The sequence below is a fragment of the Ascaphus truei genome, chromosome 2 (assembly GCF_040206685.1).
Source record: "Ascaphus truei isolate aAscTru1 chromosome 2, aAscTru1.hap1, whole genome shotgun sequence".
In the NCBI taxonomy this organism is placed as follows: Eukaryota; Metazoa; Chordata; class Amphibia; order Anura; family Ascaphidae; genus Ascaphus; species Ascaphus truei.
The window spans coordinates 414954268-414980043 of NC_134484.1; the positions used below are offsets into that span (position 1 = coordinate 414954268).

At 39.9% G+C, this 25776-nt stretch overlaps 1 protein-coding gene across 2 annotated transcripts in view; it reads left to right on the forward strand.

Moving 5' to 3' along the window:
• Nucleotides 1-7581: 7581 nt before the first annotated feature.
• PLXDC2 (plexin domain containing 2) overlaps nt 7582-25776 on the forward strand; it is a 656766-nt gene continuing 638571 nt past the window's right edge. Inside the window, exons 1-2 of one of the 2 annotated variants that reach the window (XM_075587531.1) lie at nt 7582-7779; nt 8374-8799. In XM_075587531.1, the coding sequence (XP_075443646.1) occupies nt 8688-8799 (112 nt within the window). In that variant the 5' untranslated portion in view covers nt 7582-7779; nt 8374-8687. Of the gene's footprint in view, nt 8800-25776 lie in introns of both variants that reach the window. The other variant, XM_075587530.1, reaches the window with a different exon arrangement.

The following is a 25776-nucleotide window of genomic DNA, read 5'->3' on the forward strand; positions in this document are numbered from 1 at the left end:
ATGGTTAGTGCTTGCTTGCTTAAGCGTGCTCTCGCTTGCTGATGCTTGCCACTGAGCCCTACAGCCGCAATTAAAGCGGCTTTAGTAGGGGCTCGCGCATGCTTTCCGTTGCTTGCTGAGGCGCGCTTCAACAGAGCCGACAGTGAAATTTTAAATTCACGCGCTGACTCCGCTCACGTGACGCCTCAGCATCCAATGAAAGGACGAGCAGGGAAATGTGAACAGGATACTTATTGTCTGGCGTGTGTGTGTGTTGATGTGCGTGTGTGTGTGTGTGTGTTGATGTGCGGTGCGGTGATGTGCCCCCTTCTGCCCGATCCCTGTGGCTGTCAGCCTGCGGGAGATGGAGGGGGCTTGCGCCGCCGGGGGGGGGGGGGGGGCAGCGGGTGATGTGTCCCCCTTCTGCCCCGATCCTTGTGCCTGCCTCCCTGCCCGCACTGGAGATGCAGGGGTGTTGCGCTGCCCCCGTGGGGGGGGGGAGCGGGTGATGTGTCCCCCTTCTGCCCCGATCACCGTAGCTGCCTCCCTGCCCGCGCGGGAGATGGAGGGGGGTTGCGCGGCCGCCGGGGGGGGTGAGGAAGGGGTTGTGTCCCGGAGCAGTGGTGGCAGCAAGGTGGTGTGTGTGTGTGTGTGTGTGTGATTATATATATATATATGTGTGTGTATGTATACATATATATATATATATATATATATATGTGTGTGTGTGTGTGCATGTATGTGTATGTGTGTGCATGTGTGTGTGTGTGTGTGTGTGTGTGTGTGTGTGTGTGTGTGTGTGTGCATGTGTATGTGTGTGTGTACCAGTGTGTATGTGTCTGTGTGGTGTGTGTGTGTGCGTGTGCGTGCGAATATATTTATCAAAGTTGCACAATGTTAATAAATAATTTATTCTCACATGTCTTTTTTTTAATTTTTAAAATATTATATAATATACACACACACACACAAACACACACACACACACACACACACACACACACACACACACACACACACACACGTTCCCCAGTGACACACAAACACACAGACCACTTCAAAGTGACACAAAGTGACGGCTACCAAGTGACACACACACAGTGATACCCGCCTCCCAAGCGCGCTTGCTGTCTCCTCTGCCAGAACAGCAGAAAGCTCCTGGTAGAGCGAGCGGCAGCAAGCAAGAGCGAGCAGCAGCACCTAAGCGCTTACTATGTCCGAGGCCTAACTCTCAAAGGTGCTTGAAACATATCGCTTTGCAATACAGTGCATGCACATTTGGCAGTGAAGGAGTTCAGTGCAATCACTTTATTTTGAATGCTGTTTGTTTCTGCAGTAAACAGCGACATGCAACATCAACTGGACACATGCACACAGCTGGGAATGAGGATCATATTTCCAGGAGCAATCAGGCAAGGAGAAAATAGTCTTCAAAACACAATGTTGTAGACTAGAAACATAGCATTTGATGGGAGAAAAGAACAACTTTGCCCACCTAATCTATCCTTCCTATCTCTGTTGCAAAACATCAGACTTTTTGATCCTTGGCTTTCTTTCATATTTGGGATAGCTTTTATCTACCACAAGCATTTCTCAAGACTATTCCACAAATCCACCACCCTTTCTGTTAAGTAGAACTTTTTCACCTTTCCCCAGAGCTGAACCTCGCAACCTCCAGGTTCAGTGCATTATACCTTGTTCTAACACGTGTCTTTCTCTCAAATATGCTTCCCTTCTGTACCCACAGTAGCTGAAACCCTTGATGTATTTGAAAGTTTCAATCATATTTCTCCTTTTCTTTTCCTCTTCCAAACTGCACATATTGAGGTCCTTTAGTCTTTCCTAATAAGATTGATTATTTTAGCAGCTCTAATTTCTGCCCTTCTGTAAATCCAGAACTGTACACAGTGTTGTATGTGAGGTATCACCATCAATCTATAAACTAACATACCTATCTCTTTCTCTTTCTGCTGCTAATACCTATCCTTATAAAACCTAGCATCCTGCTTGCTTTTCTCATTGCTATGTTGCATTTCTGGCTTACTTTTAAATCATAACATGAGTAATGCTTCAGATCTCAAAGAAGTACCATGATTGTTAGTGTAATAGGAACATGTTACTCTTTCCCAGCAGTGCCTAATTTCAGAGTAGCACCAATAGAAATCTGCCATGATAGTACAATGATGATTTATGGCAGTGGCAGCTACATTAGATCACCACTCTTGGAAGGAATTGTATTGCCAGGGCAGCCATGATTACATTCTGCCTCGTCAGTCTTCTCATTTTTGGTTACGTAGGCCAGGTTAATGGGACAGATTTGCCTATGGAGTGCATTTTCTAATTTAAATGTGGTATCAGTGCCAGGCACCAACACCCAACCAGCGGAGCAAGCTGGTGGTTGGTGGGCAGTTGTGCTGCAACTCAATCAGTAGAGACTACTATCATGAGGGAAATCAAACAACTTAAACTTCCCACACATGCAACAATTTTAAACTGACTACGTATTCAGGTAGAGCATATACAGTAGCAAGGGATGTTTTTCAACATCTCAGGGGCCTTTTTTTAATTGGAAACCTAATCTGCTGTAGGCTAACAAAAAAACAACTAGGGTGTTTGCATACGCTGGTGTATACATTGTGTACATTTTACATACCTTAACTATTTTGCCACTGTGTCTGTCCTTTTTGACTGTGGAAGAAACAAAAGTCCAGTCCAGGTAACAGTCTATCGGAGATTTTTATTCATATTGCTCAGCAAGAGTGACATTTATATATGGTCAGACATGAGTCTGATTAACATAAGCACTCAAATCGTATTCCTATCACAACTATTTTATACCATGGAAAAAGGCGTGAATACATTTTGCAATGTTTAAACAACACTGGGCGTTACTTTTACAGTTTCGGTATTTATATGGTTTAAAATGAGCACATATTCTCATTCTCGCAGACTCGGCAACAAGAGATATGAGGAAGAGAAACAGGTCTATTTGCCTTTTATCAAGGGAAACATCTTAGTTTGTGGCTTCCAGCTCCACCTCCATATATCTCCCTGTTCCATATTTTAAAGAGAAACAGTTACAAGTAACAACACAGAATATGTTTAGATGAAAAACATTGGATAAGCATATTAAAACAGACACGTAAACAGTTTATCACAACCCATAATTCACTCCTATGGCAGAGCAAGAGTTTGAAACCAGAGTTTGAAACTTTTATTCTACAGTACCCCAGACATAAAAGTAAGTCCTTGACCAATAGTGCCAGAGGATACAATAGATAGACTTTTGAATACTTGTATGTATGATCTTTGTGTATAGTGCAATCTATGTACATAGCGCTTCACAGCTATAATAGACATATGCTCTTATTCTGTCAACTGCAATAGCGCTAATGTCAATGGCGCTTTCCATGCGATAGTGCCCAATCGGCACTTAGAAGTTTATAGAACAAGGGCCATAATAGGAATAGGTGCTTCAAACATAAAAGTTAACATTAGGAATAGGAGATTCTGTCCCAAAGAGATTACACTCTACAGTAAGTGAATACATGCAAAGTATCTCTAATAATCCCAGTAGTGGAGAGACTATAGATTTCACCAAGGTGAAGGGGCACTCATCTCTTTCCTTGCAGTTTTGTCTGCTCCAGTGTGCATCTTTGTGGAACGATGTGTGTTCATCTGTATCCATGAGTTTACAGTATATTTACATTACACACACATGTACTAATTGGAAAAAGGTTTCTGGCTTGTGCGAACACCATTCAATTAATCAACAACTACAGTATCAATCTATCGTCTATCTCAATGTCTTGTCTAGCGCATACACAGAGCAAACCCTGCTCCTATGCACTTTTTAAAAACGCCAAAGGTGGAGCGAAGAATCAATCGGGGTTTGGAAAGGTGATTTCAGAGTCAAATCTGGAGCCGTTTTCTGAAAGTGGGATGGTCTTTGATGTTTCTGATGGATATGGGGAGGGCATTCGATTCCCTGGCTCGCTGTACCCAAGGGGCACAACCTGCTCATTTTAGTGCACTTGAATCTAGGAACTTTTCTAAGTTGAAGGTTTTGTGATGGTAGATTCGGAGTGGGTCTGTGGAATTTAAATTGTGTAATGTATCCTTAAAAGTGCTAGATCCAATTAGTAAATTGAGCCAACTGTGTGTCTCTATGTCCTTACATGTGTCTTTGTGTCACTGGGTGTATCTTATTCCTTGTATCAATGTCTATTTGTATTGGAAGGTACTTGTGTGTCTGCCTCTCTTGCTGTCTTTAGAACAGCAATTCCGCCTATTTAGCATTTTGTTTTTTACAGATTTCGAACATGGGAGGGTTTCTCTGGAGCTGAGTCGCACTATTTTCAGCTCCAGTTACATCCCCATTTCCGAGATACTTTAACATCTGCGTTGCCAGTCTACTTCCTGGATTTTTTAACTGGTGCCTGTAGTCATGCTAGCCATGTTCTTGTTGGCCTGTGGGACCCACAGGATTTGGCCGACATTTTAATTTCTCAAATTGAAGCTAAAACAACTGTAAATAAAATGGTATCTTTGAAGTGGGCGTACCCAGCGCTAAAAATAGATCTGTTCAACTGAAGCCGCCACCCAGGTTCAAATTCTGTAAAAAAAAAATTAAAAAAATCAATAATGTGGAAAAAGCGAGATGTCAGGATTGTTGCTTTAAGCGTCTGTCTCTGTATCTGTGCAGGTCTTACTGTATGTGATGGTGTACTGTGTGTCTTTCTCCTCATACATTCGTATCTTTCAAATACTCAGTGACAATTGTGTGTGTTGTAAGTGGGCAAATCACAAAGATTACGACGTTGGTGGTGGGAATCAAGCAGAGATCCCTAGAGGCTGCAGTAGAAAATTAAGATTGTGTATGAAAAACGATTTAATTGCATGCTAGAAACAGGGTGACGTTTCGGCCAAAGAAAAAGCCCTTTATGAGCGACACACTACAAGTCGTTATAAATAGGGGAAATGGTGAAAAAACTTTGAATGAGAAGAAGCAGTTGAAGCGCAGGGGCGACATCACCCAGACACATCTGTACGTGGAGACGCTGCAGTGGAGGATGTACATTGCAGCTCCCAAAAGATGCATGAAAGATGGAAGGGAAGAAGGTAGGGCAGAGCCATATAGATCAGAACCAACACTAATACCATTCTAGCCCCTGTTACTAGTTTTAAATACTTGGGCATATCCCATTTAACATTTGGGTTGCACATTGATACCCTGACATCCAAAACTATGCCAAACAGGTGTACTTTATACTTTAGGAACAAATCTTCCCTAAGTCTGCTGGTCAGAATCCGTATCGCACAGCAGATGCTATTGCCAATTATAGACTATGGGGACATAGTACAGGCAGTCCTCGGTTATCCAACGGAATCCGTTCTGGAAGTAGCGCTGGATAGTGAAACCGTTGTAAAGTGAGTCCCATGTTAATCAGTGGCGGTGAGCGTTGGATAATGCATTCCGGTGTCAAACAACAGCCCATAGGGTTGCATTGTAAAGCGTTGGATATGCCATTCGTTGTAAAGCGAAACGTTGGATAACGAGGACTACCTGTATATGGCACGGCACCCCAAACTCACCTTAGCAAACTTGATACCCTCTACAATTCAATATGCCGTGTTGTCCTCCAATGCAACTACAACACACATCACTGCAAAATGCTCAAAGAACTAGATTGGTCATCACTCGAGTTTAGGTACAAAGTTCACCTTTCCTGTCTGGCCTTCAAATACTTTCTGGGCAAGTTACCCGTCTATCTGAACAAGCTCCTCACCCCTACCACATGCAGCACTTATCAACTGAGATCTGACTCCAAAAGACTGTTTATGGTCCCAAGGTTCAGTAAAGTATCCGACCACCCCTCCTCTTACCGTGCACCCCCAAACTGGAACAACGGAGACTCTCACAGCCGCCACCAGTGTAAGTTCTTTCAAAACTAAAGCTGTCACATTTTAATCTGTTCTGTAACTGTTACATACGCATACAACATATATTACCTCTTACTGTGCATGCAATGTCTTGTGTATAATGTATAACCTTGCTCACTTAATGTAACTATGTATTTGTAACCATATATTTGGCATCATAACGCTGTGCCCAGGACATACTTGAAAACGAGAGGTAACTCTCAATGTATTACTTCCTGTTAAAACATTTTATAAATAAAATAAATAATATATACCACTCTATTTGTAGATTTGTTGATTCACCCCGAACTGAAGAGTGTCTCTTTTTACAGTAGCAGCCATCTTTGGAGAAATGTATCAGCATAAACAAAAGTGTATATAGAAGTTTGCATTGATTCATTTTCTGCTTGCGTCAAATGAAAGAAAACGTTTACTTTATTTGATGCAAAGAAAAAAAACGCAGAAAAGTTTACACCACCTCTGACACTGGAGATTTTTTGACGCAAATACAAGCTAAGAAAGTGATTCAGAGTTTGAGGTATTTTATTGGAATCTGTGCATTATGTACCTCCTCCCAAACCCCTGCTATTGTTACTCCCCAAATCGCAAGGCGATGCACAGCGCAGACCATGATGCAAGAAGACACAAGATGAACATTTTGTGTCCACGTTGCTTCAAATTTGCCTTGATACCTCATCCTCTTTATTTTTTGTGCAGCACCTCATGGATCTCTTTGTCCCCAGTCCTCCCCGCACCACCACCACTTCCAATGATGCTTGTTATTACTGTCTCTTCAACAGCTTGGAAGCAGGTTTTTAAACGGTGCCCTGTTTCCTGTACTGCTGTGCGCTGCACTGGAGGGAAAAAAGGGATTCTTTTCCCAAAGTTAAATAACGAAAATTAAATCAAAGTGTGTAGCAGAGGGGTGTCAGCTCTCCAACTCCTGTGTGAGGGGGGGAACAAAGATGTAAAAGTTCGCCTAGCACAAAGGAAAGTACAAACAAAAGAAAAACATAAACAGCTATCAGTGCATACAAAGTAATTAATCTGCAGCACTCATGGGGTGTTTGTAGTTCATGCTTCTCACTGCAGTGAAACAAGGACAACAAATGAGGATGGTACTAGTCATGTATCAACTTGGGAAACAACATTTGCATCAAACATAAAAAAAAAACACAATGCAAGTAATAGTTTTTTTCTTTGGTATCAGGGTTATTCATTAAAGTATTCCTCCTGAAAAACTGAGGCAAACCTTTGCAAAATACAGCACCATAGAAACTCTTTGAAAGCAATGGAATTGTTTTCCTTTGATACAGCTAGTGCAATCCTTCTGCAGCCTGGAAACTTTACTAAATACACCTAATTTGGTGCAACAGTTGACCCACAATTGCACCAGTTTTGACTTGATAAATAGTGTATTTTCCTTCTCCACATCCCTACAACTACTCAAACTGCAATGAAATAGTGCCTTGCTACTTCAGCAACTGATATACACATATAGCAAAATAAACTGAAAAGAAAGCAACACCTCAATCTCCATTCCAAGCAACAAACAGAAAGGTTTGCTGTCTAATAATGATTTTTGCACTGAAGAGGTTTAGCGTTGTGATGGTATGATAAGCATGGTGTGTTTTGGGGGCTGTAAACTGAGACTTGCAACAGCAGCCTGGCTCTTGCATGTGGCTGAGGAGGAGGGTCGGTGGAAGGAGGAGGAAAGGAAGGCGCTTGGCAGTGCTTTCTTCTTTCCAGGAGCAATCAGCCTGTAAGGTGAGAGAACAAGCAGCAGACGGCAGAACGATGAGAGCTGCCAGTGGCTGGTTTGGAGTAATCCCATCCTAACTATCGGAACAGGAATCTTAAAGACTCTCATCTAAAAGTGTAAGGAAATGGATCTTGGAGATGCACTTACCATTTATTTCCCCTAATGAAAGTGCATTGATTGTACAGATCGCTTCCGCCTGCTTGAATCAGTGAAGGGGGGAGGTACAGTGGGAGGGCAAGAAATTGAGGAAGAAAAGGGGGTGACTGAGCCGAGGACTCAGACGGATCAAACAGACATTAATCTGCTTCCACTGCATGCAAAGTGTCGATTTAAGTGAAAGGAGAGGGGAGTTGCAGAAATAACACACAGTCCCTTTGCAGAACTGTTTTCCAGTCACTGGCTTCTGGGTGTCTGGATTTCTCTTCTATGTTTACTAGTTGGTGTTTGGGAGCTTTATGTGATGGGCTTTTATTGTTGGAGCACATAGTCTGCAGATACAGTCTCGCTTTGTATAGTGCCCGTATCCTTCCTTCCTTCACTTTGGCAGAGCCGTGCATCTAAAAACACTGGTCCTGCAGCACCGGGAGACTGGAGGAGACCCTTTTATTTCACAGGTCTGCAGCTTGGAGGTGTTGAAGCAAAAGTTTATCGGAAAAAAAGGTTCCCTGCAGGACTCTAATTGTTCTTCATTTATTGTTATTCTTTGACAGTTATCAAAGAGTGATTTGTGATCGGGAAAATAAAACAAAAACAAAAAAGCAACAAAGATATCCCAAGCAGTGATTTTTGTTGAATGCACCAGCATTGTGTCTATGAACAAGTTATATCTCTGCTCACCAGACTTTAAGACCTGACGATCCTCATCGTACACAGCCAAACTTGTCACTGATTTATTTGTGGTTGCAGACCTTTATCTGGGCTCATTATATTGGATGTATCAATAGGTCTACAATAGAAGAAGGACAGGAATCGCCACTGGCACCATAGCTTGGAAGGTGCAGTAGACGGTACTATTATCAGCGCTATGGCGACAAGCAAGAAAACCCACTGGGTGCTGGGAGTTGTGTTACTTTTCCAGTTGTTGTCTGGCCGCTGTCAGTTTGCAGCAGCAGAGGTCGCAGAGCAGCAGCAGTACGGTAAGGATCATGTTGGCATTTTAAAGGCAACATCAAAGGATTTAAGTAACAATGCTGTTAACCAAACTAATGAAGGTAATGTGCAGTCAGCATGGGCTTTTACAGCCCTCAAGCGGGTAGTGAAAAAGAAAATATATGTTTGATAGAGAGCATGGGTTCCGTGTATGTTAACCCATGCGCTGCCAGATTGCAAAGCAATGTGTTGCAGACTCGAGTTGGCAGCGAGCGGGTTAAACAAATGCCACTTATTTCGTTCAGATTATCATTGACATGGTATCATCACGAACGAAATCCAATTCCAATCCAGTGTTGACACAGAGCATTGTCACTTGGACTGTAGTGGACAGATTGCTGTAGTTGGTTTCACACATTGTATGCACAGGCTGGTCATTAGCAGAGCTGCAGTATGGAGTAGCCAGGTTCCCGGGGGAGAGAGGGCACACACACGTAATTATAACAACACAGCTACACACAAGAAAGTCACATTCCTATAAACCAGAGTCTACCAGCTCTACAAACCATTGTAACTTTAAATCTGGCAGATGGTAAGTAGAAACCACGTGAAAATGACAACTGTTTGCATTTCATTGATTGAGTCAGTAAGATGTGCCAACTTCAAGGTGGGTTTGATTATAAGTTACACAAACAAAAGAAGCAAGGTTTCTTTCATTCTGACCCATCACTGTTTGCTGGTAAGAAGTCATTACTTTTAACATGCAGAAGGAACCTGAATCCACAAAGTGTAATGTTGCTTATCGTATAATCACTCATTCGTGATAACCAGAAGTCATTTAAATACTGCTGACAGTCAAAATTTGGCTTGCAACACGTCCATTTTTCTGTCACACACATCAGTTAGTTCTTGCCTTATCTGTTTTGCTCAGTTGAATATTCGTTTCAAAATCTGACCTAGTCAAACATGGTCCTTATTTCTTTCCTTTTTTTTTTTTAATTTCTATGCACGCAATATAATAATACAGACTCTGACTTTTATTAATTATTGACATGCTCCATTGGGATTTCAAAGTAATGAGGTACTTGCAGTTAAAATAGCACTAATAATACCACTTGTATGGTCAGTTGTTCCCTTTAATAGCTTACAAGAAAGTGAGAGATGTTGATGCTTTAGGGAAACTATATAATCATTTTGCATTGGATATTTCTGCACTCGGTGTTGTTATACATTAACTGCCCATGAATAAAATAAGGGAACAGTTGTTCAAATACAAAACCACGTTCGAAAACCAGAGTAATGGTTTTAAAATAAGCTCATAAAAAATGCTGGGTTAATATAAAATGTTTTAAGTGTTCATCTTTGTTTTATACAGATTTAGAAAAGAAAAAAAGAATCTGCTGCCCTCTACATCAATTCAAAATAAATATATTATCAGAAGGTCAAATTTACATAATTAAAACATAAAATAATCAATGTTTCTTTCTGCCCACAGTTGGGCCTTGTTGATGGCTCACATTGAGAACTGTGCAATTGGTTACTTGAGTGTTCATGTTGTGCAAATGTAATACTCTGTTAATATACTTATATTCAGTTTTTATAGTGTACAGTAGATTTATTTTTATCTGTACTGTGATTCACAACTAGTGGTTATTTAGCCACTATTATGTCGCAATATTCTTTTTACCAATCCTGAAAGGTGATAGCAAAATGGGCATAAAATGTATAGTTTGCAGAAAACAAAGTATGTACCTGTTTGAAAAGTATCATTGATGTTTTAAAGCAAAACTCAAATGAAGGACTTGAAAGATTACATTTGTCTTGAAATTCTTGTGGTATTAGAAGACAATGTCTGTACTTATGGATTTGGTCCTTGCTATTAATAAATTGTACATAACTCTCTACTGCTGTTCCATTGTTCTCAGATTATGTTTTATTGATGGAATGACTAAATGTGCTGTCAGATAGTGAGACAGATAATTAGTTTTTTCATGCAATTTATTAATATTTAAAAATGTGTTAATTCTGTAAACATTTCTGTTGTTCCAAAAATGGCTTCCTATGAACACAATGTGGAAACCTGTTCCACATCTAGACATGAAGGGGAACATATCTTTTAAAAATCTGAATTTGTGTCACTTAAAAACCATACTTTGACAATTTGTTAATGTTGCATTTTTTTTTAGATTGTAAGATAATGTCATCTTTTTATAGTGTTCTTAACTTACAACTGTGCATCTTGCTTTTGTGGAGTTTCTTCATACCATATGTAATTGACGGTCAACTATAACAGGTGTGCGCAAAATTTTCCCTCTGTGCCCCCCTGTCTGCTTTCACCTTTGCTCCCCCCCCCCCTATTACCTTGGCACCATGGCAACGTGATGTCACGTGACCACACAACGTTATTTGACACCACGTTGCCATGACAACGTGTCACCCAAAGCCAAGTTAAGAGAAGTTACAGAGGCCTCGCGCGGTCCCCCAGCATTTAATTTAAATGCCTTGGGGGAAAGCGCGGGGCCTCTGTAACCACCGCACCCCCCCCTCCTGGAAAATCTCTGGCGCCTCCCCCCCCCCCAGTTTGCACACCGCTGAACTATAACATCATGCTAAGGAGAAAGCCTTGTTAAAAAATGAAAAAAAGTTGAATGATAAAGTTACTGTAACATGGAAATTAGATTAAAAGTAGGTTATAGTACCTTTTAGCGGACCAACATTAGAGTTTGTAATAAACTAAAACAAAATAACTCGGCGTTATTTCAAAAATATTAACAGCAAAATACATGCTGTAAATGTGTTTTCCAAGTGATAAACCTAAATAAAATAAATATATATGATAACTATACGCACATGGTCACACCCTTGTAAACAAAGAGAGACCTCTAGTTCACTATATGTGTGTTAAAACATTCAATAATACTAATAAAGAAATATATAAAACTATACCATAACGGTCAGTAATAAAATGCCTAGTGATAAGAAAACTCTTAGTACCAAAAGTCCCAATGTTGAGTCTTATGAGGGGGTCTGTGAGAGATTAATATGAAATGTCCATCCAAGATCATCAACAATTAATGGGTAAATGAGTTAGTTCATATAATTAATAGGGTGGGATTACAACACCAGAATCCACTGCAACTGGAGCCTCTATCACAGCCAGATTTTTCTTTGTAGTATCAATTTTCCCCACAATGCCCCTTAGAGCATTAGTGTTAGAGTTATTATAGAGGAAGTTATAGTAAAGAGCTCTCAAAATCTCCTCATAGGTTTCTTTTTCCATTATATTTTGAGAACACAATTTGGAGGATGGATATATACCCTAAAGTGATGAGTAGAGCTGCAGATAAACTCTGTAGAGAGTCTTAAAGTGGATTGGTGAGGAGATTATCATACATTAGCAGGCACTAAATATGTTAGGTGTGAAGAGGTGTCAGGCTGTTGTGCTCACATCACACAAATGTTGCCATAATGTATCATAAACTAGAATCTTGATATGGTTTCTGGGCTCCAGAAGTTGGGAATATTTGAATTCCGTTGTTTTTCTCTCGTGTATTTTTACAATTTCATTTAATAATAAGTACTTCAGTATTAGGTGATACCTTTGTATTTGGACTAACAATAGATATTATAAGACAATCTTTCGAGAGTTCTCCTCTCTTCTCTCGAAAGCTTGTCTTATAATATCTATTGTTAGTCCAAATAAAAAAGGTATCACCTAATACTGAAATACTCAATTACTCTGCATTATTGCAACTGGACTAACACGACTATTTCTACTTAATTCATTTAACAATACATACTTTTAAGTCTGACAGTGAGTGTCCTGCTTGCGAAAGTGTTGTCCCACAGGAGTTCTAGTATTGGGAATCTATCAACACTCCACTTGATGACTCCCTACAGTTTATCTCCAACCCTATTTATCACTTTACAACATACCGTTTATGCTTCCTTCCAACTGTGCTGTCAGAATACACTTGAAGAGAGCTATGAGATTTCAAAAGCTCTGTACACTATAACTTAATGTATGAAAAAGTCTAATGTTGGTCCACTAAAAGGTGTCATGACCAACATCAAATCTACTTTTCCCCAGGACCAGTACGGCTACTAGGACTTTGAACTACAATTTGGAAAATATAAAGGTTAATTGAGAAAGTTATGGCATGGCTAAAGAGAAATGAGATGAAGGGAAGAGCTAGACAGTACCGTGTTACACAGCCCTTCTCTGCCCAGTGATTTTTCATTACCTGTATATCTGCTTGGGCATGAATAGAGAGTTCGAAGGAAGGTACATAGCCACAATTTCAGTGTACCTTTGAAAGAACACATAAACATAAAAGAAAAGATACAGTTAATTGAAAAAGCAAATTATATAAGATAGCCAGGCATGCCCTGGAAGTTAGTGAGAAATGTTTCCCAATGGGAAAAGGAAGGGGAAAGAATTGAAGTCAAATCTAAGATCAGTAATCTTAATATGTTAAATAGTTCCCACTGGATGCAGGGAAAGAAATATAGATAATAAACAACTTTTGAGATTTTTGCAATGTTTCTTTCTTACAAAATACATGACCTGTTATTACTTTTGCTTAAACACAACCCTGTTTTGGGGGCTTTAGTGCAAACTATGCTAAAGCAGTGTATTACAACCATCTGTTATCTGTAAAGTTTAAACTACAGTATGTGTAATTGTACTAGTAAAGATGCACATTTTACATGATACAGTACTACAGTCTACTGTATCATATAGCACATTTCACACAGTATAAAAAATGTCAATAAAAGTACTAGAAGTCTGAATTTATTTAAATATTTTGCTATTGACAAAACAGTATAGCCCTTCCCTGCAGTATGGTTAATGATCTTACTGCATAAGATGTTTGAGAGCCACCTAACACTGATTTTTAGAGAGGTTTACCAATAAGTGTGATTCTAAACATAAATGTATGAATATTCAGTTAATAAAGGATGTTCATGACAAATAAACAATTTGCAGTAAATAGAGCATTTAATTATACTCTAACACAGGGGTGCGCAAACGTTTTTGTCTGCGTCCCCCTGTCTGCTCTCCCCCTCTGCTCGCCCCCCCACCACCTTTTCTCCAGCGTTTTCTGACATCACAATGCCATGGCAACGCGACATCATGTGACCCCGCAGCGTCATTTGACGAGCGTTACCAGGGCAACGTGTCATCAGAAGCCGCCGTAGACAAAGTAAGGGACTTACAGAGGCCTTGTGCGCTCCCCAGGCATTTCATTTAAATGTTGTGGGGAAGAGCGTGGGGCCTCTGTAAGCGCCGTGTCCCCCCAGAAAATTTTGCGCCCCCCAATTTACGCACCTCTGCTCTAAAACAATCTTTTTATGTCCCATTCCTTTTGAAAGAGCATTGTTCCATAATACACACTTGGCTGTGATTTTAGAGGGTTATTGTCCCCATACGAAGATCAAATCAGATGAAGCTATAGTTCAAGTTTGATGATATCACTGTCCTCCCATAAAAAGGAGATCTAATAAAGAGTGAGTATGAGGAAACAGAGGGAATATTGGAGAGGAAATGGCAAACGTAGGCCTAGATTCACTAAACTCCAATAAATGAAAACAATTGGCAGTATCTGTATTTAACGCCAATTTGTTGGCGGTTGTGTTAAAGCAGCAATACTACATTACTCTTGTTTTCTTATTGGATTAAGTAAAGCATGGGACAATTGTTTTTTTTGTTCTTGTATAGCGCTGCTAATTTACGCAGCGCTTTACAGAGACATTTTGCAGGCACAGTCCCTGCCACGTAGAGCTAACAATCTATGTTTTTGGTGCCTGAGGCACAATGTAGAATTGAACAATGTATAATTCACAAAAAAGGAAGAGCAGAAAAGTAGAGGCCCCACGGATTTTATAAATGCAATCATTTATTGAAACCAAATGAAGTGTCCAACGTTTCGGCTGTCACAGCAGCCTTTGTCAAGGAGTGGCACTTTATTTGGCTTCAATAAATGATTGCATTTATAAAATCTGTGGAGCCTGTACGCTTCCTTTTTTGTGTATCCTGTACCTGGATTGCAGCAGCCTTCCTCATCGAGTTAGTCTACGCTTATAGTGCCGGCGACGTCAGGCTACGGTGGCTGGAAACATCAAATAGACATTGCTTCCAGGAATCGCGACCAAGCCGTCGCTCTGTCGCGCCATCGCTTCGCGCTTACTATAAGCGCACGTGATGGCGGCAATGCATTTGTTTTGACGCAACGTTGCGGCGCTGTCGCCGTCACTATGAGCGCAGCCTCAGGCTGCGGTCCCAGTGCGTTTGCAGAGGGGCGGCGCTAGCACAGCGCTTCACCACAGATCGCGGTCCTGGGAGAGAGGGAGAGATTGCGATGGGATGGGGCGTGGCGGGAGTTTTGCGGGGGCATGGCCATGACCTCACGTGGCTGGTTCGCCCTCATTGGCTGAACCGCCGGCGGGTGCGTGGCCACGCCTCCGTCGCAAGTTCCACATACAAAATAATTGTATGTGTGAAAACTTGCAGTACAGCGCGGATGCTAAATGTGCGCTGATTCATGTACTTGGCTCGGACTGATTGGGGGCGGTGCTTGTGCGCTCGGCGTGCGCTGTAGAACACGCTGGGATTGCAGCCTTAGAGAGCACGGGTATCAGTATCTCATACTTATTTTTGATTATTGGTGTGAAACATTTCCCCACATTACAATGTATAATTCTACATTCTTACCTAATCTGGCAATGGTTTGGTGCCCCTGTTATAAATCTGCAAAAATCCTGATTGTGTGCCTAACATAATGGCCGTCTTTCAGTTTCAATCAATCCTTTAGTCAGTGTAACTCAACAGCTACAACGTATCCTAAGGTAACATTGACTATTGTTACAGTTTACAGCTCACACTGCTAGGAATATTGTTAACAAATTATCACAAACAGGAAAGTGTTACAAAGATCTTGCACTGCTGGGGAAGTGGGCTAAAACCTGCTATAGAAATCAAAGGATGCTCAGTTTATTAAAATGAATTAAAAATGGCATTAAGTTGAATAATTTTTTTAAAAAAAACATCACTTTTATCTAATATTACAGAACTGATTTATAAAAAAACGTAAAAGATTTCCCATTTTGCCGCTTTATAAATACATTGTTGTTTCCAGGAATACGGCGATACCTCAACATTTTTTTTACTTGAGACCTTATTTTTTACCTGGTGCGATATTAACTCAAGTTAAACAGTCTAGGGAATCTAGATCTTATAGTCTAAATGTTAGAATTGCAATATTCAAATCTAAAATTGCTTATTCGCCGGCAGTAGCCAATGCTTGCAGTTGGCCACTCGTTCGTATGATGTGTTTAGCTTAAAGTTGACTTTGGGTGGGACAGCACCATTAGGATGTATGTAATGTGAGTATGCGTGTGAATGTGAGTGTGCAAAATGCAACAAAGTTGCATACAGTTAAGTGCAAAAATGATACACCATAAACTTAGGCCGCCGGCATGGTCAGCGCTTAGCCGCTGAGCCGCGCTCACGCTTGTCCGTGAGCCCCTGCAGCCGCAATGAGAGCGGCTTTAGCAGGGGCTCGCGCACGTTTCCGCAGGCGTGCGGAAGCGTGCTGACTTTCACCCGACAGTCAGATTTTTGTTTTCGCGCTAAGGGAAGCGGAGGGCTGTCACATGACCTGCAACAGCCAATGGCACTCAGTGACGTCGGCGCCATGACGTGGTGCGCTAGCCCCGCCTCCTGCACCGCCTCCCATCCGCCTCTCACGCGCGGTCGCTGACGCTCATGCCAGGACACAAAAAAGCTCCTGCTTGAGCAGGAGAGCATGAGCGTCAGCGCGGCTCAGTGCTGTATTTTTTACCACGTCCGAGGTCTTACAGTCTTCAACAGACAAAAAGAAAAACATCATTATCTGTCTTGCTTGTCCTTGGAATTCTCCTGACTGTATTTTATAGTGAATGACAATGATCACTGCAATAATACTCACACATTGTAATTGTTGTTAGTAATAGACATCACATGATGAGCAGGATTTTGGACCTTTGTCTGATTAGTTTTATTATCCTCCTTATTGATGCTTGGTGGGCAATTCAAAGTTTGCTAGATTTCAAAAACAAACAAACCAACCATGAACTAAAGTGTTACAATTTTCAGAATGTTACAATACAAGTTCATATGTTGTAAGTAGAAATTTGTTTATGGCTCAGACCATATGAGTTACTGTCTTGCTTTAGTTCTGGTCACACAGTATACATGTACAGGGTTGAAAGGTTTGCTGTCTGTTTCAGAGACTCTTTTGGACAGGCTGCCTGAGGGTTTTCTCTAGGATCAAAACGCCACAGCTTTGACATGTTATACACATTTTAAATCACTGAAACACAAAAAAGACAACAGCGCAAACGCACATAGTGAAGTTTGTAAAAATATATATGTGTATATTATTAGGGTATTATATCTGCGTACATCAGATTAGTTGGTTTACAGCATTTCATGTACAATACATGAGTTACCAGTCGTCGCACTGCCACCACCAGACCTCGGGAGTTCCCCTTCACAGCCTCCAAGACAGGCTGCCACGATAATGGTGTGGAGCCTCCACTCCAGTACTGTATACGGCTCGATGTCCTTTGCCGATTACTGCCGTCGATACCGCTCACTCCTCAGACCTGCCGCCGCCTGCAACTGCTTCCAGCACCTCAGATCACTGGGTTGGTTAGTCACGTGTCCCGTAGGGTTTTGCGACCGGCCGTAAAGGGAGGCTTAGCGTAAAGCGTGATGTTGTCGTCACTCCAGCATGCCGAGTGCAGCTGATATATGCAATAAGTCCAATGTGGATGAACCACGCAGATTATTGAAAGACAGTTCTAGGAATATTAAAAATCTTTATCCAACGCGTTTCGAAGCGTGAGCTTCTTCTTCAGGGATCTTTTGCTAGATTTCAAAAACAAACAAACAAACCAACCATAAACTAAAGTGTTACAATTTTCAGAATGTTACAATACAAGTTCATATGTTGTAAGTAGAAATTTGTTTATGGCTCAGACCATATGAGTTACTGTCTTGCTTTAGTTCTGGTCACACAGTATACATGTACAGGGTTGAAAGGTTTGCTGTCTGTTTCAGAGACTCTTTTGGACAGGCTGCCTGAGGGTTTTCTCTAGGATCAAAACGCCACAGCTTTGACATGTTATACACGTTTTAAATCACAATCCCCACTTTTTCAAATACCTGTGGCTACTGCTCTACTACCATGTTCCCTGTCAGAGTAAGAAACTGTAGCATACTATACTATACAAAAGGAGCATACTATACTATACAATACAAACGTGCAATAAGGAGAACAAAACAGAAGATAAGAGTGTTTAAGGAATTCACAAGTCACCTTTACATTCTTTAGAAATATTTTTAGAGAATACTTATACTTATCTATTTTTAATACTTGAGAGCACCACATAACATATTACTGCCATCAAAAATGATTCCAGTGTATTTGTGTTCCAAGCAATGGGTGCATTCATAATATTTTCCCCTAATTCACATTTCTGAATCTGAATGCATTCACTTCTTATATTTCATTTTTCTTCAGTGGGGAATCAGCTTGCTTTCTGTGGTATGACCACAGCTTGTACCATTAAGCTTAGTCATCTAGTTGCCTGTTTGTTGAGCTTAGAATTGAGCTGAACATGGGGGTGTAAGTAGGAGTTTATTGGGAAGTTCATGTGCTATTTTTTTGTAAAATCTTTCTTGCCCCACACAAAACATAGAATTGAGCAAATTTGTATATACAAAGTATTCTTTATGCCTTAATGTAAGTACAGTATTAATACAGTGGTTATTGAATTTCACACAAACATTTGTGCAAATTATTGCCTTTACCATGTCTATTTCCAACCCTATAGTCAAAGGATTTTTTTTAAAGCTTTTGTAGGTAGTGCTCAAATCATTTCTGCACATTATAAAAGCCATTACTATCTTCTTTCAAGCCAATGACTTGTCACCTTTGATTTTACCTGAATCCCCATTCTCCCTTATGTGGTTCATCACTATCTTTCCTGCAAAAATGAAAATACTATACTTCTTGATATTACAAGAGATAACAGCCAGGCTCTTATTCTGCATCATTAAGTGTTTAGTTCCATTTTTGTCATCATGGTAAAGCTTTTTTAATGTAAGTTTTTTTTTTCCATCTGTGCACCCATGTTTTCCTACAGTAGATTTAATAGCAGCAATCTACTATATATTCCAGGTATAAAGTATAGTTTCTCTTGTCACAATAAATACCCTAGTACCTTTACCGAATCCGCCCAAATCAGTTTCCTGGATTTACGCTGAAAAATCAAATTTTATGGTATAAAATCCGCAAAAGGATTTGTGTACTTTAAATCCGCGTGGATTCTGTGCACCATTGGATATAACCTGTGGATGGATTTCTAGGATCCAATCCACATATTCAGCAATCCATTGGCAGATTCTTAAGAGTCCGCCAAGGTAGCTGCGATGTCATCGGTACGACTTCCTATTGACCCATGTGACGTGGGAGCTTTAAACTTTAAAGCCCTGCTTGCTTAGCCAGAGCTGATACTGACATCTACTTCGGAGGTAAGTATCTCCAGAAGCAGGGGGTCCCTGGAGCTGAAATGAATGGGGTCCGGGTCCAGAGACCCCCTGCTTCAAAGCTATATAAATAATCTTCACTGACTACCAGAAGATTGAAGAGTACTTTGAACTTTTGGCCTTCTGTAATCATCCTTAACAATTTGCTTTCATCTTTTGAAATATATTACAGAATATTTTGATACTACACAAATAACAACAACAAATACTATAGTGAAGATGTAGTTAGTGGTTCTAACATGAAGAAGGCATAAGTGCAAATGCTTCAGAACACTATAGTCTGCCCCAATACTCATGAATAATGTAATCTGTCTAGATGGTATTATTTCAAGAATATGTGTATAAACATTTTTTAGCTAAATCTAGTTGGGTTGTGGCTGCATCTGCGGAATTCCATTTTTGATGTGTGCTGCACTTATTTTATTCTACGCTTTCATTTTCTGAAATCAACAGGGAAGTTCATATTTGAAGCACTTCTCTATAGACTATGTTCCCAGTTATACCTTATCTTGAGTTTGTAATACCTTGCCTTTGCCTTTCTGCTATTTTGGCTTTTCAAGAGTTCCCTGCCCCTAACACCCCCCCCCCCCTCTCCTCCCCTATCTCTCTCTATATTTCTCTCTCTCTGCCCTCTCTCTCACTCCTCACTTTTTCTCATCTTTAACCCCCTACCTCTTATTTCCCCCATTCATCTTTCTCTCCCCTTTGCTGTCTTACCCACCCACCCACACACCCCTCCCCTTTCCTGTCTCTCATTCTCTTCCCCTCCTCTCTCATCCCTATCTTCCCAGGGCTTCACCAGTGAAAGATACAAATTCCTCCTAGAACAAGTTTCCTCATTCCCCAAACTGCACTAGAATACACCATCTCCACAGGCCAGTTACTGCAATGGTGTTACTGTATTTCAACCTTAACCTCTATCACTGTTGGGTGAATTAGACTCTAGAGAACATACCTCTTCAACGTTCTCCAAAGGGGCCAGATGAGAAAACATTTAGCAGTATAAGCACAAGCTTATTGTAATGTAATTTTGGATACATTAAAGACTTTAAAATAACTATTTAAAACATTTGCAAGTATATTTTACATCTGTAACATATATCAGGGGTGGAAAAATCCTGGGTGCCCTAAAGTTTAGCCCCTGGTGCCAGTTCTGAGAGCTGCATTGACTGACCTATCACACACACATACATTCTGACACACACCGTCAGACATTCCTCGCCCTCCACCTGTCAGTCACTAACGCGAATGGTAACAGCACGCTCTAGTTTCCATGCTCGATGCTACTGTGCGAGTGCTGACCGGCCATGGTGGTGATTGACAGATTAGTCACCACTGCCATGCTGCTTAGTGTGGAGTGTGGGGGGTTGGAACAGAGTGCGGTGACTGAGGCGCGCAAGTGCTGGTAGCGGGAGCGATTTGGAGCTATCCAGGACTCTGCCCTCCCCTGTTCCCATATCACACTGTGGCAGGTGGAGGAGGAGTGTCTGTCAATGTGTGTGTACTGTATGTCAGTGGGTGTGTGTTTATGTTTGTCTGTCAGTGTGTGTCAGTATGTGTGTCAGGGTGTGTGTGCATGTGTATGTGTGTCTGTATCAGAGAGTGTGTGCATGTGTGTGTGTCCGAGTCCCTGATTAATTTCAATTGAATCACCAGGTTTTATATTATTTACTTGATGTTAATCACTAAGCACTATATATGTCACAAAAATAATCACATTATCTCACTATATGGTGGAGTTTAAATATATGTGTATACACTTATTTATGCATTATATATCACTACCTTGAGCGCAGTTTATGTTCACCTTGTATTCTCATTTAGGTAAACATGTAGGGGAAAATGATAAAGCTTTTTTTTTAAAAGAACATTTAAATGACGATAATTAAGTGTAACGGACGATATGTTAAATATTCCATTTACGCTTCGGTTTAAGATATTCTAAAATACAATTCTTTTCTCTAAACATCAAGTAGAGGCAGAAGGAAATAGACAGGAGATATCAGGAAGTGTCCGATAACCAATCACACAGAATGCAAATGAGGAATGTTTAAACAAAATTACATTCACGCCAAGAAAATGGCGAGAAATGTAACATGAGAAACAACAAATAAATAGCTTATTGAGCTATTTTAGTTGGTGCTTCCATAGAGAGTCTTTGATAGTTAGCCTAAAATTACTGTATGAACCAAATTAAAAGATAGCAGAATTCCTAGCTGCAGGTGCTTTGCAGATAATACTGTACATTTATAGTTTGCTTGCAGTGAAATAATTTATGGACTGGAGGTTTAGTATTTGGTATACTAAAATCCTGAACATAATGTAAATACAATTTATGACTGTCTCATGCTCCTTGCATATTCAATGGATCCTAAGAGTGGTGCATTTAATTCTGGTAAACGACTAGGAAATGCTACAAGATTTTTAGACAATTTAGCATGTCACATCCTTTTTACATGTGTTATAAATTCTTGAAAGTAATTTGCAAAAAATTGAAATCTGTAATACTGACCTTTTCCTGTAACTCCTTTCAACAGGATAAAACTCTAATACATTTTAGAAATAAAAATGACACATAAAACAAAATTGTGTTACAAGGTTTCAAACAGACCATCTAGTCTGGAGAATACCGGATACCATAAAAGGGTGACTTTGCATTGCTTGTTACAGAAACATATTTCATTAGAATAGTTAATTGCGCAAAATGTTTCCCCAGAGGCCTGATTTTAGATCATCGTTGAATACTGCGCAAAGTTAAAAAATAAGAGTTGTCATTTAAAAACAATGGTTTATCATTGATTCACTTCATAAAGTAGTTTCACTGAAAGCAAAATAGGATTCTGTGACAATAAATAATTATCAAACAACTAGTTTAAGAGTTGCATTTTCCACAGAATATTTTGATTTAAGTCAAACCTGTTTTTTTTTGTATAATCCTTTTTATTGTAAATCTTACCAAATATGTCTTACATTTACATTTTCACATTTTCTGTTCGTATAAACATTTGAATCTGTTTACATCTTTGTTATTTGCTTACATAATGGTTAGTTCCACATTTTAAAACTTTTTACCATAACACAATTTTTATTGCACTTCGTCAATTATTGATATTCCTGTTGATGTCGTATCCTGTCCCCTCAACCCCAGAACCAGTGAGGGGTCATGTGAGCTACACTGCGTGGTGCTCTGTCCTCCTACCCAAACATCATCAGTCATCAAGCTACCCTTATTTTTAGGCTTTATTGTCTGCCTTAGGCCTTAATGTCCTTCTGTCTCTTACATTTGCTTAACACGACAAAATACAGTGAGGTGACAAACACTTGGTAGATGTCACATACATTACTGCTTTACTCCTACAGAACCGAAATAGTTTGAGGTATGTTCATGCCTATCCATAATACCAATAAAACCACATGTATATAATAAGGCCACCCTTTAAAAAGTATTTTGGCACAAAGCATACTTAAAAAAAACGGAAAAAATATGGATGAGAACTATCTTTCATTTTTCTCTCTCCAAAGGCCACATCAAGTGTGGACAGTATAGGGCACGTAACTTCTGTGACAAGACTTCTGTCTTCTTTTCAAGTCATTTAGATAGGACATTTGACATTGCAAGTTAACTTGAACATTGAATATGTTGTGTATCTTTTATCATGCCCTTGCGTGTTTCAGTACGTGGGCAAAACAAAAAGAAAACCTAAAGTCTGCATTCTTGAGCATTTAAACAATATTAAAAAAATATCCCCAAATTGCTCCATCAGAATAACGCACTTCGTAAATTATTAATGCATTTTTTTTCCAAAAATGCAATAATAATTATATAGATTTAAAGTTTTGTGGAATATAACATATAGTCTGCAATGAGAGGTTAGAAAATAGAGATCTTAACTTAGCTAAGAGAAGAATACTGGATTTTTTATTTATATACTATATACCAGACATCTTTCGGGATTTAATTAACATATAGAAGTTATACTTTATTGAGCGATTAGATCTTATATTCAAGTTATAATTTGATAATTACTTTCTTACATACAGTAGTAGTTACATAGTAGATGAGGTTGAAAGAAGACATACGCCCATCAAGTTCAACCTATGCTAAATTTAGACGACAGATACTTATCATATATTTGTATTTACAGTATATTGATCCAGAGGATGGCAAACAAAAAACCACAGTGGAATATCATCTAATGATATCTCATAAAGGGAAAAATTAATTTCTTCCTGACTCCAAATATTGTCTTAGATTACTCCCTGGATCAACATCCTTCCCATGTTTACTTATTATATCCCTGTATAACTTTCCTTTCTAAAAATATGTCCAACCAAATATGTCCAACCTTTTTTTTGAAGATATTTATTGTATTTGCCATCACAGTCTTCATGGGTAATGAATTCCACATTTGAACTGCCCTTACTGTAAAGAACAATTTCCTTTGTTGCTTGTGAAATCTCCATTCCTCTAACCTTAAGGGGAATATTTATTTTGAAAGCTCCTTTTATTTTCCATGAATATATTTGTATATAGTTTTCATACCCCCTCTTAGACGCCTCTTTTCTAATGTAAACAAATCTAATTTAGCTAGCCTCTCCTTATAAATCAGATTATCCATCCTTTATTAATTTGGTGACTCTTCTCTGCACTCTTTCTAGTTCCATAATGTCTTTTCTAAGGACTGGTGCCCAAAATTGTACTCCATATTCAAGGTGTGGTCTTACTAATGCTTTATAAAGAGGCATAATTACAGCAGAGACTGCGACTACTAACACAAACCAGTGGCAATCGCCAAAAAGACCCAGGTACACCCAGGTACATTCTGAATACATGCCTTAAACTTGCCTTAAACTAGCCCCAGCATTTCTGCATTGATTAATGGCCCATCAGATTAACAGCAGGGGTCCCTGGCAGTCCCATTCAAATTGAATGGGACTGCCAGGGACCCCTGCTTTGTTAATCCTATGGGTCATTAGTCAATGCAGAAATGCCTTAAAATGGCCTTAAACAAGCCCAGCGCATACCCAGAATGTAACCGGGCTAGTTTAAGGCAAGCTTCAGAATAATCGTGGTCTCATATGTATGTTTAATTCCCTTCCATCCATTGCCCGTTTAATGCTATATAAGATCTTGTTTGCCTTTGAACTGCATGAGTTTGGGCACTATTGCTAAGCCTGCTGTCTACAAGCACTCCTAAATCCTTCTCCATCAAGGATTCTCCTAATTTATCCCCATTTAATGTGTAATTTGCCTGTTTATTCTTGTTTCCCAAATGCATAACCTTACATTTATCTGTATTAAACCTGATCTGACATTTACCTGTCCAAGTTTCCAGTCTATCCAAGACCTTCTGGAGAGAAATTACATCCTGATCTGATTCTACTACCTTACACAATTTAGTGTTATCAGACTCCCTATGCCAACCTCAAGATCATTAATAAACAAGTTAAAAAGCAGGGATCCCAGTACCAATCCTAGAAGTACTGCACTCACAACTTTAGCCCAACTGAAAAAGTTCAATTTATTACATAGAATATATTATTTTGGTTTTATTAGAGGGAGAGGGGGTTGGCCCGGTATTAAAGGGGTTGCACCCCATATGGCCACCCCCTGACCTCACCAGGGAGGCAAGGGGTTAACTGGACTGCGGTCCAGGAATGTGGCTTACACCTTGTCATGTCAGGAAAATGTATGTTCCCCTGTTCCCATGTTTCATTATAATCCTGTATTTTAATGTTTTAAAGTGCATTTCTGTATCTCCAGTTCTGGAGGTCACAGAGAGTTGATATTTGGCCAATATGTGGAGGCACTGTAGGCATTAAAAACTGGCAAATTTCGACCCACTGAGCCCACCAGAATGGAACTTAATAATATGTGTAGATATTAAATGTGTATATGTATGGTATTTTGGATCTGCTCTGACAATGCAGACCATATGCTATGCTAATAGGTCATGAAGGGCAGCCGGCTGATTGAGCCTAAGCACTGTGATCAAAAGTTAACTGCCTGATTGTTTACACTAAGTACTAATCAACCGACCAAGTACTAATCAGCAGACTCTGCCACTCTAATTGTTACCTGAGGGTGGAGAATCATCAAACTGGAGTGGTTTGTAAGTGTTATGTCTACACCTACAAACAATGCAGATACTTAATTTGGTAAACTGGTCATCGCCCCTGATTTAATTATGGGGCTACCCATAGAGTCCCAGTACACATGGGCTAATTAGCTGGGGGGCATGGGTTAATCTGTGTCTCCACATTAGGGTTTGGATACAGATAATTGTTCACCAATAGTCTGTATTCAATGTTAAGAATAGGGTTACACAGGTATATAAACTGTGTCAACCCTACAGTTTTTAGTTCTTCTTCTGATGCCATCTTGAATGTCACCGGATTGCTGGAGAATTGCTAGCTGATACTTCTC